Source organism: Solanum stenotomum, chromosome 7 (genome assembly GCF_019186545.1).
Source record: "Solanum stenotomum isolate F172 chromosome 7, ASM1918654v1, whole genome shotgun sequence".
NCBI lineage: Eukaryota > Viridiplantae > Streptophyta > Magnoliopsida > Solanales > Solanaceae > Solanum > Solanum stenotomum.
The window spans coordinates 51,715,599-51,734,480 of record NC_064288.1 but is presented as its reverse complement, the minus strand read 5'-3'; the positions used below and the strand labels follow the sequence as shown (position 1 = coordinate 51,734,480).

The 18,882-nt window shown below is 29.4% G+C and overlaps 3 protein-coding genes across 4 annotated transcripts; 1 reads left to right on the top strand and 2 right to left on the bottom strand.

The window, feature by feature from the left end:
• Positions 1-327: 327 nt before the first annotated feature.
• Positions 328-2,830, top strand: LOC125870012 (uncharacterized). The gene is made up of 5 exons (XM_049550383.1): positions 328-692; positions 934-1,012; positions 1,096-1,483; positions 1,633-2,282; positions 2,390-2,830. Exons 1-5 carry the CDS (start codon positions 328-330, stop codon positions 2,828-2,830), a joined length of 1,923 nt encoding a protein of 640 aa, XP_049406340.1.
• An 882-nt stretch (positions 2,831-3,712) lies between these two features.
• On the bottom strand, positions 3,713-6,820 carry LOC125870011 (uncharacterized). The gene is given in 8 exon segments (XM_049550382.1): positions 3,713-3,887; positions 3,985-4,409; positions 4,838-4,942; positions 5,035-5,208; positions 5,268-5,381; positions 5,457-5,897; positions 6,018-6,415; positions 6,418-6,820. Coding segments are annotated over 8 exon segments (2,130 nt in total). The 5' UTR covers positions 6,716-6,820.
• A 4,433-nt stretch (positions 6,821-11,253) lies between these two features.
• Positions 11,254-13,887, bottom strand: LOC125871475 (zinc finger protein JACKDAW-like). Of its 2 annotated transcripts, none has more exons than XM_049552066.1 (3): positions 13,417-13,887; positions 12,632-13,031; positions 11,254-12,203 (listed from the first exon to the last, which is right to left on the bottom strand). In XM_049552066.1, exons 1-3 carry the CDS (start codon positions 13,523-13,525, stop codon positions 11,348-11,350), a joined length of 1,365 nt encoding a protein of 454 aa, XP_049408023.1. In that variant the 5' UTR covers positions 13,526-13,887; the 3' UTR covers positions 11,254-11,347. The 2 variants fall into 2 exon arrangements, with proteins under 2 accessions (XP_049408023.1, XP_049408022.1); XM_049552065.1 differs by having other exon boundaries at positions 13,408-13,880.
• Positions 13,888-18,882: the final 4,995 nt, after the last annotated feature.

The window sequence follows — 18,882 nt, the reverse complement described above, 5'->3', positions numbered from 1 at the left end:
TGGAACTAATTTCCTCAATTAGAGGAGTAATTGAGGATTTTCAAAATACATAGATAATTAATTTTATTTTATTATTCTTTAAAATAGTAAATTCATTAATATTATTAATATAAGACAAAAACATGTATATCTTGGTAATGCAATTTGATTAATTTCAAATTATTACTCTTAAAATAATAAATTCATTAATTTGATGTATCTATTATCAATATATGATGTATCCAACAAACTAAACACTTAGATACATGAGTGTCCTGTAAGTATATTCATATGTATCATAGANACATCATAGACGGAAACACATGTCCATTGAAAATCAGGAACGACATGGGTGTGAAACTTTATTTGGAAGTAAGAAGAAATGAGCCTAGAATCGGCATGTATCCGATATGTATTGATACAACTGAGAAAATGGTTGGAGAGATACATAACTTTGATTGTTCATCCGGTGAAATCATATGCGTTGAAGGTACAGAAAGAGATACTGAAGCTCTTGCTCTGGTCGAATCGAGAATTTGTGATTTAGATTATATTCCAGAACTGAATGCTACAAATTACATAACTGATTCCAATAGTACTGATGTGAAGACAGGCCAGTTGTATAAGGATAAAGGAACATTCATCGCTGTAATGGCGAAATATAAAATAAAGAACAACTTCAATTTCAGAGTGAAAAGATCAGATAAAAAAAGGTATTGGACTGTTTTAGCTCTAATTTGATTTGTTTTTCTTCAGTTTATGCATATAATTAGTATAATTCTAGTTTCTATTGTATTGATAAGTTCGTTGGTGTTTGATGATTTAAACCAAATAGTAAGTATTATGATTGTTATTATGATTGTTGTGTTCTTTATTATTACAGTTACATTATTTGTGGAAAACTTTAACAGTGTTTTTATTATGTGACTTAATCTAATGAAAAAATGTGTACAGCTATGTGTTAGTTTGCTTCAGTGATGAATGTGGGTGGACTTTAAGGTCTTCGTGCAGAAAGAAATCTGATGTATTCAAAGTGAGGTACTTTAACAATGAACATATGTGTCCGATTCGGGATAGGATACTTACAAAAGTACAAGCAACAGTTGGATTTGTTAGTGGTGTGACTGCCCCAAGTTGTTTAATCATAAACGAATTCATACGCCGCAAGATGTAATTGAAGAAATTCGAGCAATATATGGGGTTGAAATATCATACCAGCAAGCATGGCGTGCTAAGGAACGTGCACTGGAAATGTTAAAGGGTAAACCATCAGAAGGATATAAGCAGATGCCAAGATACATATGGATGCTAAATAATGTGTATCCAAATTCATATATAAGGATGCAAAAGACGGAAAATAATCAATTCATGTATCTTTTCATAGCACTACGGCCATTGATAAGAGGGTTTGACTATTGCAGACCAGTAGTTGTAGTGGATGCTGCACATCTTGGCGGGGCTTACAAAGGTACTTTTGTATCAGCGAGCACACTCGATGGTGCAGGTATGACTTTTGTAATAGTGACATAATTTTGAACTTTGTTTTCAGTGTATAATCAATGTATCTTAGTGTAAGAGTTATGTATAATATAGTTAAATGTGTGCTGCTTTGTAAATAGGTTGCATATTTTCGTTGGCATATGGTGTTTGTAGACACTGAAAATGACTGTTCGTGGACATGGTTCTTCGAACAATTCAAAAATGCATTTGGCGAGCGTGAAAACATGTGTATTGTATCTGATAGAAATGAAAGTATTATGAAGAGTGTAAGCATTGTGTTCCCAAATGTACCTCATTGTGCATGCATATGGCATCTTTGGAAAAATGTATGTTCAAACTTCAAAAGGAGTAAAAACACACTAAGTGATATATTTTACTCAATGGCAAAGGAATACAGAAAGGAAGATTTTGATAAATTAATGGCTAAGGTGGTGAAAGTTGATCATAGGGTGAAGGATTACCTTGAGGATGTTGGGTATGAGAAGTGGTCAAGAGTTCATTCAACAGTAAACAGAGGTAGAATGATGACTTCGAACATCGCAGAGTGTATCAATGGTTGCCTTGTTGATGCACGTCGGTTAACTATAATAGACTTCTTGGAGGAAGCTAGACTTCTATTTGGTAGTTGGAACTATAAAATTAGAGAAATAGCGTCATATACAAAGGACACATTGGGCCGAAGATTTGAGGAGGTATTGATTGTAAACGCATCTAAAAGTTCAAACATGAAGGTATTTATCAATATCCCTATATTTCTGTTTGATGTATCAGCAGCTCTGATTTGCATTGTATCCTACAGTAAAGTATCATGCACACAAAAATTGGATGTATCCTTCATATCCCTTTTTTTGAGAAATGATATGTAAATGCCATATTCTGTAATGTATCAATAACTTCTAATTATTTTCAGGTTGTCCCATCGTCTGAGTATATTTTTTCAGTTTATCAAGCCGGAAGAAGATACATTGTATACCTTGAGCGGAAAATATGTACGTGTGGAAGATTTCAATATGATGAGATACCTTGCGAACACGCAATTACAGTTTTGAAGCACAAGAATGTTACGGATATGCATCCATATTGCTCTGATTACTACAAGCCGGATGCATTAGAAAAAACCTACGAGGTTGCAATGGTTCCAATGCCAGATAAAGAGGATTGGACCGTTCCAGACTATGTTTTAGATGAAATTATCTTGCCACCTAGGTACAGAAGGTTGGCTGGACGACCAAGGAATCGAAGAAAGAAAAACGCGGATGAGAAGATAACAGTGAACAAGAATTCTTGTGGGCAATGTGGACAAGAAGGTCACAACAGGAGGACTTGTACTTTCTTCCCGAAAGAGAATTGAAATAATATTTTAAAATAGGATATTTGTGTTTTTTTGTCTTCGATTATATGTATTTTTCACTTTTAGTAGTTGGATTAAATAAAGTGTATTGTTAAACAATTTATTTTGTTGTTCAACTAAATGCATTAGTTCATAACAGTGTGCCAATATTATATTAAATATAAAATTATTCTTATTCTGAATGTATAAATTGCGAAAAATAATTATTATGTAAATGAATAAAATATTGATTCAATACCATGATAATGTTTTAAACAAAATTAAGTGTCCCAAAATTTACTTTTGCAAACGTGTTTTGTATGTATCATATACACCACATTATGTTGTATCATATACACCGAAGACTATTAATGAAGCACACATTAAAACTCTTAAAACTGTATTTGATACATTTATAATTTTGATATATTTTACCTTAGCAGTGTTGAAGTTCAATTTAAAAGTTTGTTGTGTTATGTTTTTGTAGATTTACATAATGTATCATATACATTCGTATAATTTAAGTGGCTTATACATAAATGTACTTGGTATATGTGAATAGCATTCATGCATAATATACATTACGACTTATGTATCATATACATCATTTTGTAAGTAAACTATCAGATTACTTAAAGTCAAACAGTGATGATTGTGGGGCTTAACGTTATAAAGCAACAAATTTATCTAAAGCAATATAGTGAAAACACAATTTTAATAAATAACAAAATACTGTACTATGTTTTTAGAGAAACACATAAAAAAAAGTGAATTTGTCTTCAAAACAAAACAACATGAAAAGTTTTTCATGCAATCCCTATTAAGTACTAATTAGTGTTAACGAAACTTGTTCAGTTGGTGTTGTGAATTGACCCTTAGGCTTTGGTGGATCGTCATTCTCACTTATGCATCCACCCTTGAACTTATACATGTCATATTTACCTGATCAGTCCAGCAGTTTTTGGGCTGGGACATGGCATAGAACCAATTTTTATTGGACGGATATGCAACAACATAATCCATCATTTCAAAACCTAAAGAAGAGGCTTTTGCTCTGTACTTATCCTCTATTGGTTTCCTGTTTTATAAAGTTTAAAGAAAAGATGTTATTTAAAAGTGCAACAAGATTTGTAATTTCAAAATTGAACAAATGTAGTAAAAAGTATAAAACTTACTTTTTGGCATGTGTTTTGAGAAGACCTGTAGTAACCCACTGAATAAACTCATCAATCAGATATGATGGGGCTTGATTTGTGATCTCACAACCTTCAAATGGAAAATTTTGACGGATTACATCCTCTGTGACCTCTTTTCCTTTTTCACTTGACCCAAATGAAGTCAAATAAGGAGATTTGCAGATTTTTGAAGGCATCCTGATACGTGCAAGAGGAGTAATTGTATTACGTCGGACAACAATCTCTATGATTGGAATATCAGTGGATAATTGACTGTCCGAAAGTAAAATTTGGCTATTGGTTAACTCCTGTGGATTTGCTGCACTAACTGGTTTAACATGAATATGCAATCTTCCTAGATCAGCAATAAGTGTATGCATGCCTTCTCGAGTTTCAGATGATATTGTACCAGATGTTGTAGAATCCTATATGATTCAAATTGATAATTAAATAAGATTTGATAAATCATATGATATATAAATGATACACATATAATTATCAAGACAGATTACATATAGTAGACAATCAATTTTATTTAGACACACTGATATGTATCTTGCAATGGAATGTATCATATATACATATAATTAAAAATGTAAAGTATCATATACACAAAAATTTGATGTATACAAATCACACAAATGAACTGCAATGTATCATAATCACACTTGGATGTATCTTGTAATGGAATGCATCATATACACATATAATTAAAAATGTAAAGTATCATACACACAAAAATTGGATGTATCATAATCACACAAGAAAACTGCAATGTATTATAATGGCACATTTTGATGTATCACTACAAAGTTGATGTATACTAATAGTCAATTTATGATGACAATAGTACCTTCTTATGCTCAGTTGTTTCTGCAGTATGATGAACATTTGCATCTGATGATTGAAGTTCTAAAACTTCCTTCATTTCTTGATGATTCTTCAATGTATCTTCAGTCTGTATTTTTTTAAACAAGTTTTTTTCAAACAAAATATGTTACTGATAAATTGTTTAATTAAATATCCGCAATGAATAAAGTAAAAATAAACCTGATCTTCAACATCAAAATCAGATACACCAATGTCTTGGTCATTAATGGCAAAATCCATCTGTATCGGTGAGGTTGGTTGTTGATCAAACTTGCAGGTACTTGTTTGATGTCCATCATTGACTTCTTTATCGAAAACTTCAACAATGCACGGCGTAGACTTGCCGCCCAAATCCTTCAAGAATTAATTTTTTAACAAAATGAGCTATGAAAGTTAAAACACACAAACAAAACAGATATACAACACAATACCTTTGGTTGTTTGTCGTCCTCCCTATTCCTAGAATTCATCATCTCAGAGTGGTTTGTCTTTATCAAATTCACAAGATACTCAAATTTACTGTCAACCTATTCAAAAAAAATTATAATTCAATTTTATATTTATGAATAAGCAAATAAATATAAATTAATACCATTACTTACGTATTCCTTCATATGTTGTTTCAGTTCTTCAATATCGGGATATACAGACTTATCTTTTTGGACTTGTGAAGAGACATGGGCAAAAGATACATTAGCAGGTAGGGTAGGTGCTTCATCCGGCATTGAAAATGACTGGTTTAATGGCGGCCTTAACTGTTCTGGCAATTCAGGTTCCAACACCTTTGTTTTAGGTGTATCAATTTTCTTTCTCCTTTTGGGTGGTGGTGGAGATGATGTACCAGACACACGTGATGATTTTGTCAATAAATGATGAGGAGGGCTTGTTGAGAAATCCTCAAAACCTGAAGTGGAAGCCCTTGTTTGCACTTTGTTTGGCAGCACTGCTGTTGTGGATGGTTCAGGAGTATGTGCATATTGAATATCGGGTAAATCAAAGGCCTCAACTTCATCTTGTGTTAGTACAATGTTTGAACATGCATTCTGCATTTTAAAATGGTTGAATGTCATACAATATTGTCTAATACAAAAATTGTTATTTACAAAAAAAAATTAGAAAGCTTATTGAAAAACAGTTAATTGCAAATTTAAAAGTAATGTTACCTCGGAGAAAATGCTAGACACAAACTTTTCATATTTTGGCTTTACAGCCACGACACTCCAATTACAAATCCTGGGAATACCATTCGCTACTTTAACAACAATCACTGGATTTATACTAGATGCACATTCATAAGTCCATACATTGAGTGCATAAGGCATACCAAATAAGCGATACATCTGTTTGCTTTGGTTGAAGTCTTGCCTGAGTGATGTAATTAGCTTATCGAATGCAATCTTTCCCCAAGGATACAATTCATACGTACAATCTTCAACCATTAGAAATTCTTCAATCTTTATGGAGGTCTCACCAAGATGGCATAAGATGAAAGTATTGATGAAGTTTAAGATTGCCATCTGAACGGCGTCCTGTGTGGTATCCCAATTACCCATTACAAAAGTTGTATCAAGCGGCTCTTGGTTATACCTGCAGTTGAATCAGGGAAATACCTTTGTAGTAACCGGCTCGGAGTGGATTCCGGATATGAAAAATATGTCACATTTCCTTTGCATTTAAGGCCAGTTACAATGGCAAATTCCTTTATACCAAACTGCAATACAGTCCCGTTAGCATGTCGAACATGCAATACATCTTTGTTATCGTGTTTCACCTCCAACAACAACAAGCATTTAGTAATCTGGCCTTGGAAATTACATTTCGGAATATTCAAATATGGTCCAAAAATTGTATTCTTGAACATTTCAAAACCTTCTTCATTTATGGACTTCTTGATTTCATTCACAAAATCAAAATTGAACGTTGCTCCAAATCTCAATGGATGTGCTGGTATTTTTTTGATAACATAATTCATGCCCTGTTTATACAGAAAAACAAAATATATAATTGTACTTGTCTAATCTCAAACAAAAGATGTAATTAAGAGAGAATGATACATTGAAGATAATTTGTAAATTCTAAATACGTTATAGTTTTATAACGACATCATATCAAACACGTCGTCAAATGCATAAGATACATGAGTAATTAACATCAGCTCAACCAACCAAATACTTAAATTATTTTCAGGAACAAACTGTAAAGGACACTAACAATATATTGTACATGAATTCAATACATATATGTATCATGCATTCACTTCTAATGATGTATATGAATGTATCAGATACATCATATGCATCAACAAACAAAATCATGAACTGATACACCTTCAAAACTGTACAACAGATTATGCTTTTACTGAAATTGAAATTAAAATGATTGAAGATACATGAATGATAAAATTAGTGAATATGTCTTCATTGTTAAATGACTCTTACTTCGATTTCACAAATCACATGCATCAATGTAAAACTAAATTTACCGATTACAAATCGATATTGTTCTAACATACTATTAAAACATTGAATTGATAAGTAATGTATCTTCACTGTAATTTAATTTTAACAATTTCAGTCCAAACACAACCAACACCATAACAAAACCATAAAAATATAAAAGTTTGTTTAAACACATACCTTAGGAAGTGTGGGTCTGGAAACAACATATGTCACCTTTCTTCTCTTTTTTTGGGGGGTTTCTCCAACCTTTTTTTTTTTGTTTGACAACAATCTCGTCATTCATTGCTAATGGGTCATGCAATCGCTTGGATTTGTTCTTAGTATGAGAAACACCAACACTATCGGATGGACCCTGTTCCATATGTATCAGTAAAAAGCATGAAGAAGACAACAATGGAGAAACTTAGAAATCGGTACTGTGAGGATACTCTTACTGAAAATCAAATTGATTAGAAATTTGTTAAGAAGTGGAGAGATTTTAGGAATGGAATGGAAGAGTTTAATTGTTAATGGGAAACGTGTGTGATGGCTGAAAAAAAGGAATTAAATTTGTAAGGGGAAACGTGGGTATTGGCTGTAGAAAAGGTGGGAAATCTTTATGTATCTTACGGATTTTATTAATTGGGTGAAATAAGGGATTTTTGAAATAAGTAGGGATAAATGGATATTAAGGTAAGTAAAGGAGTGTAGTTAAGTAATTTGTTATGACCAAGAAAATAGTTAGGGTCTATAAGATTGGAATGGATGGGAGGTAGGCCCAAGTCTAAATTGGCTTTAGTGGGCTGGATAATTTTTTGAAAATTTAACGTCATAGTGGCCCATTTCATTAAATAAACCTAATCTTTATTACTTAGCCAGTTCTTCACTGGCATGTCTTTGTTTACATTTATAGCCTAATTTTGCTCAATTCTTCTATACTTGTATTTACTTAGATTATTTGAACTTTGTTTATAATTTATTTAATTTGGATGAGTTTACTTTGAATGGAAAAGATGAAAATAGAAGAATCTCACATCTTGAATGGGATTGAAACTTCAAAAGTTGTGGTAGAGTAGAAAGTACGATTATATTCTTATTAGAAGTTTCAGATTCAGACTTTTAGAATATAATTTCTTTTGATATATAGAAAGTGTTTTGCCTTACCTGAAAATTTTTGGTATGAATCTTAATTAATCTGAATTTACTAAGTAGAAACTCCAAAAGTATGTTCCCAATCACCACCTTGGAAACTCGGGCTTACTATTTATTTGGGGGATCAATTATATTCCTAAAGATTTATTTACGTACATATTTGACTGCTCAATCAAATATAATTATAATAATAGTGCAATTGTCTTTGGATTCCTACTTCAATCTATGAGAAATGTCATCTTTTCTCGTACATTTTCAAGAAAATTAAAGTTACCCTTTTTTGTACTTTGGCTCTAGGAAGAATATATATATATATATATAAGTAATATTTGCCATTGACCTTTAAACACCTATAGAAGAACTAATTATAAAAAATGTTTTCTAGATTAACTATAAAGTTTCAATTGAATTACTTTATAAAATAAGTAGACTTCTCAATTCTCAAGCTTAGTGGAAAAAGTTATCCCTTGGAAAAAACAAAAACTGTTCCATGAAAAGGGGGCCTAAAATTATACTTCTAATAACAATGGTACTACTCAGGGGTATCTTTTTAGTTTTTAGTGTGTTATAATTTGAATTCGTGTTGAAAAGTTCTAAGTTGAGGTAAAACACGTTTTGATTAAAGCAATTTCATATTCATGACTCAAATTTTGAAAGAATTTTTTTTGTCTTCTAAAATTTGTTTATAATATAAGATGTTTGAGGTTCTCCCACCGTTATTCAAAGGTCTTAATTTTGAACATATGGAAATAGGAAAAAATAATGTATGAAGTATTGCTCTCAAAAATAAATCTTACAATTACAAATTTAAATTTAATCGAGCCCTAATATAAATACAAAATATCAAATTTAAAAATAAGAAAAAAGTTTGGACCACCTTTTGATAGACTTTCTTTTTATCTATCTTGTTCTTTGGTTAGACTCACTCGTGACTCAATCGATAATTAATAATCATAGTAGTACGTACTACAAGAACCATGGAAAAGTAAATATAGTATATGTCAAAAAAAAAAAAATTGCCAACAAGTGGTTTTTCTCATATTTTCTAAAACCCTTTCTTAATCAAAAGATTTTATGTTCGAGTCATACGGATTAAATAATTATTCGGTTAGTGAATATTTTATCTCCAATACATGATATTCACGCATGAATCTTAAATTATTATGATCAAATATTTTGAAGCTTCATTTCTTTAGCTTATAAAACTACAAAGAATTTAACATATCTCAAAATAAGAATAAACCAAAAGACAATAGCGCGTTATCAAAATATTACACGAATGGAGACACGTAGAAAGGTTATACATATAACCTATGACACTGAAAATTTATATATTTCTCGCTTCAACTTCACGAATGGAAGAAAGGTGAAAACTTAATATGCACGCTCTATGCTTTTTGCTAGATTTCTATATATCATAGAATATAATCACTCCAATAATTGAAGTTATTCTTCTTTATTTATGAAAAACACAATTTTACTAAATTATTTATGAAATGATGCTTGAGATTTCAAATTTTCTAAAAAGAAAACAATAATATAATAATTAAATTTTTTAATTTTCAAAAAAGTGCCTCTGACAAATTGTGATCTGCAGCTAAAAAGACTAATCAAATCAAAACAATCAAAAAAAATAAAGTTTCTGCAAAAACCACCATCGTTGACTACTGCATTATATTGGTCATTTTGACAACTAGTCAACAACACTTGCTTCATTGCTTTTTGTGCCCTACTTTTTTTTTCTAAATTAAAAGGCTACAATTATTTCCTAGCTAGTACTAATAAAATAAAAGTACTATATATATAGTTTATAGGAAAAATAAATAAAACAAAATAATATTTAGGGTCTTCGTAGACTTGAAAGTTAAAATTAAGTAACCAACACGTAGTTAAAAAAAATTAAAAAAATGCATGGCTAATTTTTTTTTTTGTCACCAACTCTAGACATAAAGGTCCCACGTTAATTAAGAACTATATTAAGTTGAAAAATTAAAAGGGAGAGTCCAATATGAAAATTATTGTAAATTAGCAAAGTTCAGAAAAGGGCTATATTTTAAGCGTAATATTTTAAGCGTGTGATGTAGAAATATCTATTCTAATATATATCAATGACTATTTATATAGTTTAAACCTATGATTTGTAAATTATACGAAAATTATTTTATCGTTTCGTTAATAATATCCGACCGGTGAATGATGAGTAGTTGAGATTTTCTCTAAAATATCCAATAATTTAATTAATTGGTAACTAGAGGACATTAATTAGGTAGTTTCAATCTCTATTGAATTTTTTATACATTGTTAAAACAGTCATCATTATTGTTCTTTAACCTTAAAAAATAGTAGAAATTAACTATGAAACTTCGTTAAATAACTCTTTTTTTCTTATAATTCTTATTAATTTATCATTCAATAACTTAGTGATAATTTTTTATAGTTTAGCAATAGATGACACTTATCACTATTTTATAAAAAATTTAGTGTTCTATTATCTTTTCTTTTCTACATATATAACCTATAAAAATGGATTTATTTTCTCCTATAATACATACAAAAAAAAAATTTAAAAAGAATAATCAACATTTTTGGATATTAGTTTCATGTAATACACTGCAAATTTATTTCTATTTTTTTAAATAAGAAATATGAAAATAATACATTCAAAAAAAAATCTTTACACAATCATTTCCTTCTATTTAAATATATATAATTATAAAAGGCCAATCAATCCATTTCAAAAAATTTATCTTAAAAAGGAAATATATCCAAAATAATTTAAAAAGGAAATATATCCAAAATAATGCAAAGTAAAAAAAAATGCCAGCTTGCTAATAAGATAAGGTTCAAATTTTACATTATTGTATTTTTGTAATAAAAAAAAAAAAAAAAAAAACTTGCTAGGACTAGTGACCAGTACTGTAATGGCTTAACCCCATAGCAGCATTCATTGAAGCAAACTTTGCCAATTCTTGTGGCAAAAATGGCTGACCCCCTTCATTCCCCATGCCTAAAAAATCTCTAGTAAGACTATTATGCAAGTTGAAATGAACAGTTTGATTATGCATGCCACCTGTTTGTAATAATGCCTGATCCAAATTGATTGCTTTAGAATGAACAGATGAATTCATATTTGGACACCCATTGATGAGTATATTCTCTGTTTGATTGTAATCCTCTGTTTGTTTTGCAAAAGCTTGATGAATTTCATTGTTGTTGAAGATTTGTGTTGTGTTGTTTGATGAAGGAGAAGATGATGAGTTCATTACTCCAAATGTGTTGGAAAAGTAATTTGGTGTGCTTTTTGTTGACCCCATTTGTGCTGCTTTTTGTAGAAGGGCTGTTGCTGACATTGGTATTGGGGGATTTGGGGTTGCAGGGGTGTTGGTGGTGGTGGTGGTGGGGGTAAGTATTTGGTTGCCAATTGATGATCCAGTACCAAACATATTTGGAGATGGGATTTGGACCATATGATGATCTGGTAAGCCAAAAAGATTTGAACTTGGTGATGACATGTTGTTATTAGCTTGATTTAGCCAAAGTGATAATCTTGGTTTTTGCTGATGCTGATGTAGAGGATTCACAGTTGTCATACTTGTAAAATCTTGGACAAAACTTGTCCCAATTTGGGAAATTCCAACAGGTTGTTGTTGTTGCTGATTGAAGTTCAAATTGTTGGGAGTAGTTCCAACTGAAGTGATTCTTGCACTCTCTTCAGCTAAAGCATCACAGAAAGCTCTATGGGTAATGAAACTATCTTTCCTGTGTACAAGAAAAAGAAAACATTAAACTAAAGCATAATAACACACAATTTGAATCAAACAATTTAACTAGCGTTTGGTCATAGATTTTGAGAGTAAGTGTTTGAGAGGCTGGAACCGAAAAAGACACATATAAGACAGGAGCGAATTTGATCCTATAGTCAGTGGAAAGGGATGCTAGTCAGCTTGAAATTTGGTCAAATTTCTCAAAAACTGACTAGTGCATGTCTAAACATAACTTCAAAGACTGAAGCTACACAACTTCAAAATTTATGACCAAACGGGAGCATAATGGTTGGTAGTTTCTAGTCAGGAGGAAGCAATAAATTGAACTTTCCATGAATGAATGAGCATTTATTTCAGTTTTGAAACAAATATTCCCAAAACAAGAACATAATATTATTACTACAGGGTACCAAAATTAATTACCTGGAAAAGAGTGTTCCACAGTCACATTTATACTCTCTAGTACCACAAGTCTTAGTATGAGCTTTCCAATCAGATTGAACTGCATATTTCTTTGAACACTTTTCACATTTCCATTTTTTCTCACCATGTTTTCTGCTAAAATGCTTCTTTATACCAGTAAGGTCACCAAGTGCTCTTGAAGGATCATGATGTACACAAGTCTTTTCTGGACATATGTAAACTTTCTTCTTAACTATTTCTTGTTTGTTCCTTTGCTTTAACTTCCATGGAAGATTATGTCCTCTTCTATGAAGTTGCAAGTTTTGGTCCCTCTGAAAACCTTTGTTGCAGATTTCACATATGAATCTGTTTGTAGCCATGAGTGTTTTGGGTGATATTGCAATAACTTCAGCATCTGGATCTGTTAAACATAACAACAAAGTTAAAAAGATTCAATCTTTACAACACTAGTATACACAAACAACAAAGATTGTTTCTGATACACCCTCGACTCAAAAAGAAAAAACAATACAAAGTAGTTTGAAGAAAGAAACAATAAAGATTCAATCTTTGACATGCAAAAGTGAATATTTTTGTACTATTGTACTAAGCTCTCATTCGGCCATAGATTTTGAAGTTGAAACTTGAAAAATTGAGTTTATGAAGTGGTGTTTAGACATGAATTCTAAATGAATTCATAGTTCTGAACTGAACAAGGTGGTAAACTTTTAGAAAACTACTCCCAAAATCTATGACCAAACGCTAGCTAAATGAACATATAGTAGTTCTAAATTTACCTGGTGTACCTGGAAGATTTCTTCTTTTCTTAGAAGAAGAATTAGCTTTAGGGTTAGGGTTTTGTTCAACTAGTACTTGTTGTTGTTGATGAATTGAAAACAAATCTCCAGACATCATTTTTAACAAAATGGGGTTTTTGTTTTAGCTTTGTTGGAGCTAGAAAACAAAGCTAACTCACAAAAAAAGCTTAATTTTTTTCAAATACAAACAGATAAAAGAACTTAATCTCACAAGTTTTTTTTTTCTTTTTCAGATTGTTCCAAAAGAACAAAAACACAATAAAAGACACAAGTTTGAATCTTGAAAAACACTAAGTAAAAAACAAGAACTTATAAAGACTTCTTTTTTTTTTCTTGGCTTTGCTCAAAGTTTTAAGATCTTTAAAGAGGGAGATAAGAGAAGAAAAGGGTCTGTATAATTTCAAAAGAAAACACCAAAAAGAGACTATAAAAGTAAAAAGAGAATATTTCCTTTCTTTTTCTAACAAAAAAATAATAATAATTAAAAACAGACACACAGTGATACAGTACACTATTTCTCTCTCTTATAAGTTTTTTTTTTATTGTTTAATGTCATTTCACTTTTATGTTGTTTGTTTATATATTTCAAAGTCGGTCAGCCATAGATTTAGCTGCTGGGCTCACCTTTTTTGTTGTGATCTCTCTATCATAAAGTATTTAGTCGGGATCTTGACATAAATAATCGGATAGATTTATTTTTTTATTTGATATATACAAATTATACATTGAGTATATATTCACGTGTTAGGTGATTGTATGTTGCGTATATGTTTCGTATCTCTTTACTTTGTATTAGTTATATTATTGTAGTTATTACTTTTAATATCTTGCATCATCCGTTGTTTACTATATTTCAATTATCTATTTTGTTATTCATTGTGTAGTTGTTATATTTTCTACATTGTCTTCTTCTTCTTTGTACTTGAATTTATTGCACTCGCATCGAGAATTTCTCGGAAATAATCTATCTATCTCTACAGGGTGTGGTAAAATATATGTACATTTTATCTTCCTCGTATTTCATTTATAAGATTTTACTGAATATGTTATTATTGTATATACTGATTATATATAAATATATTACACTTGTTGGCTATTTTAATGTGAGTTTTTAGTTTAATTTTCTTCTTTTTTTTTATTTGAAAAAAAATAAAGAGATTAGGCTTTTTTTTTTAATTAATTAGATGTATTTTTGGTACGTAGTAGTATTGGCTGTATGCTGCTTGTAACCAGAATGTGCAGAGCTCTGTGTCATTTTGTTTTTTTTCGAGCAAAATTCCACTTATCAAGACTGCATATGATAATTTAAAGAGAAGCTAATCGATAATTGATTAAGTAATTGTTATGTGATCAAGAAATTACGAGTTAAAATTGTGAAAATAGTTTATTATAAAAATATAATGTAACGTTTCGTAAATAATTCTCTATACTTTTTTGAATTACGTAACGAAAATTTAGTACATTAATCTGCTTGTTTGTGACTATGAGATATTACTACGAAATATTACAGCCACCAAAATTGTCCCAGTGCCACTCAGTTTGTTTTTTCTTGTTTAGAGAAAAATATATATAGTGTAGCACAAATTCCATAACTTTAATGCAAGTTTTTTGATACGTGTTGAGATGTTTATTAAATATATACGTATAATAAGTTATGAATTTAATAACATAATGGAGTTAGGTTGATCACAGAAAGAAAGATTTAATTGAATCCTCTTCGTCAAAAAATTGTGCCGCGCGCTTAAAAACGAACATTTCATTTTTAAAAAAATATTAAGTTTCGGTCCACGCTAACAATGATCTTAGCTCTTAGGTATTGTTATTAAAAGGGCATAATGGATTATAATATAAAGATATTTCAATTTATCTCCAATAATTGATTTTCCATGCATGGTCATACTTTGGTCAATTTTTAATCATTATTGCTTTATTTATTTTTTGTGGGGTGGGGGGAAATGGATATTTATATATATATATAAACAAAAGATCTTAATAAATAAACTAAATAGTCATCCTTTTGTCAAATTAAATTGTAGGAATAATGATGAAATTGGTAAAGTACCATGATTATATTGGAATAGCTAGATAACGTTTTGGCATAAACTTTGAAAACATTACATAAGCCAAAAAAATACACTTGTTTTCATCATGGATTCTATTTGTAGATGATATATGACGTCAACTCTTTGAGAATATACTTTTTCCATTTCGTAATAGTTGCTATATTTTTACTTTTTCGATAGTCAATTTGACTAATTTTCATAGCAAAATTAGATTAGATTAATTTAAGATATTTAAACATTATATAAAAAGTATTGCAACTCTATAAGTTGCAATTTATTTCATAATCTTAAAATATTTATCAAAATTTGTACAGTTTCAACTCTCGAAAAGTAAAAATTAACAAGTATTTTAGGAAGGAGGAAGTATTATCATTCCCTCTACATTTTTATTGATTTTATTAGGTGTGAAATGAGCAGCATACTCAAAGTTCTCAAGTGCTCACTACGTAGTCAAGTTAATTCATTTAATTATACGTGTTGGTCTTAGTAAACCATAAAATGACCTCAGACTTGTTCTAACTGAGGTTAATACATATAATTAAAGAAAAATGGCATATTTTGTATGATTATTTTAACTATTCGTGAATGCTTGAGATCATTTTGAAAAGTTTTTTCAAATTTTAAACTAAAAATATCTAATAAAATGATGTTGTCATACGATCCGATATTCAATTGAAATAAGTCGTAACTCAAATATTTAAATAAAATTTATTTACAATTTGGATATTCAATTCGTCGTGTAGATAATAATGGAATGGCTCTTTTGCTTTAGACATCTATTATTGGTTGGTACAATTTCATTTTCGAAAATGCAAAAATCATGTTTGCCTAAAATGTAAATGTGATAATGTACGTCCTCTCTCGAATAAAAATCATTTGTCGTGATTTTTATAAATAATTATTTCAAATAATTTATTATTTTATCTTTATTAATAATTATTTTTGAAATTATAAATATATTAATTATGATACATTAATACAGTAAATATTTAATGAAATAGTATTATATCTTATAATATAAATAAAGATAAAATAGTCAAAAAATACTTCATAATTAATGCTTTTTAATGATATATAAAAGGAAAACAAGATAGATAAATTGAGACAAAATATATTTGCTTCCTCCATCCTATGAAACAAATAGATTATTTTCATTTTCAGTAAAGATCAAACATTATAGAAATTAATTACCATTCAAATCAATTAATCCAAATGTACCTATAAACTCCAAATATTAAAGTTTAATAAATTGAATTTGCATGGGGAAAGAGAATGGAGGAAAATACAAGTTGATTTATTAAATCGCTACTAAACTTTTATTTTATCGTACCAAAGTTTCACTTTTTAAAATAAAAATACCACAAAAAATACTAAATTATTTTATATAACAAAAAAATCATAAAATTTTGTCTAAGTATCACAAAAGTTAATAGAAGAAATCAAAGAAACGTATTATATGATACAGATGTAAAGTTTAAATTTAATTTTTTTGTTACTACAAAAAAGTTAGTAGTGACTTGTTAGGATTCTTAGACAAAAGTTAAATATTTCAATAGCTTTCTATAATACTTTCCAAATTAAATGAGTTTTATATTATAAAAAATAAATTAATTACTTTTAATGCAATAAAATAAAATAATCTATGGTTTCAAATAAAAAATACTTGTTGAGATAAGAGTTTTAAAGTACTTGTGTAATTAATTTACAATATTTGACAAAGTGAACTAAAAGTGAGCAAAAAGGGGTAAATTGTTTTGAGATTATGATTAACTATGATCAAACGTGTGAACAAAATTACTTTTAAAATAATTTCATCTTGGATTTACAAACTAACAGTATTATTATAAAATGAATATTATAAAAATAAAGAGTTGAAAAGTTTCAAACATATTGGAGAGTTGAAACTTTTTAAATGGAAGAAAAAAAAAGTTTGGGACCTTTTTAAACTTTTTCCTTTCTTCTGATCAACATCAGGAACAAAATGATTACTCCATAATTAAAACAATGGGTCCCACTTTGACAATTTGGGATCCACATTTAAGAAATAAAAATATATCTGCTCCGTTTTCTTTTACTTGTCCATTACTCCTTCAAGGTTAACTACTTAATCCTGAAATTATTTTTCAAGACTTGATATTATATCCAATTAATATAAATATTAGGAAAAAAGGACAAATCCCTCAAACTATCGTAAATGATATGCAGATACCTTCTGTCATACATTTGAGACATTGGTGTCCCTGTCATCCAAAAATTAGAGAATATATGTCCTTCATTCTAACGGAAGACTAAATAGGGACATGTGGCATAATCTTATCCGTTGATCCAATATTTAATAAATGTCGGATCGATGGATAAGATTATGACACGTGTATGTTCGTTAGTATAAAGGGTATATATGCTATAGTTTTTAAACGACGGAGCATCAATGTAAAAGTATGACGGAGGGTATCTGCATACCATTCATGATAGTTCATGAGTATATTTATCTTTTTTTTCTAAATATTATGATAAAATATTCATATCAATTCTTATTTTTAAAGGAATGTGTAAAATATAAAGTGGACAATAATCGTAAACTGAAAAGAAAAAAGAGTAAAAAAAAATTTTACAATTCCCAATGGCCAGTCCGTGAATTCTTTTGTGTGATGCTGTCTCCTTCTGTGGGGTCGTTTTCTGTAATTTTGGGGTTGTACCTTTACACATATTTTTTTATATTTATTATTATTATTATTGTAATTATAAAATAAAAATACTTGTATATTAATATAATTTGAATTATAATCTATGTATATGTATAAAATAAAAATACTTGATCTATGTCATTCTTGACTCATCATATAAGTTTTTGATATAGATAGGATGTTAACGTTATTCAATATGTGTTTTAAATAGTCATAAATTAATAGTTGGCCATCAAATTATTTTGTACATATATTTGATGTGAATCTTGTAGGATAACTTGCTTAATTGTAACTTCGATTTGTGTTATTATCGACTCATATCGCATAAACATTGCTATACATAAGATATTAATGTCATCCAACAATATATGTCATGATCTCAAATCGATAATTATATATAAAAAATTTCTAGTAAAATTTACACACTCGCAGAAGTTATCAATTATTATTTTTTACCCTTAGAGGTAAGAAGAAGAGTTTTTATATTTCTTCCTTTTATATGCAAAATTAGAAAATAAAAAAGTATCCAATTAGTTAGCTATCATTTTCAAAAAACCATTTTGTTTCCATTCTTGCCCTTCTATTTTTTATTTTGAATTTATCATCACAACATCCTTTTTTAAGGTTCTTGATTGCTAAAGTTTCTCTATTTTCCCAATTGCAGAATTATTCCAAATTCAAAATAACTATTTGTGGCATCAATAGTT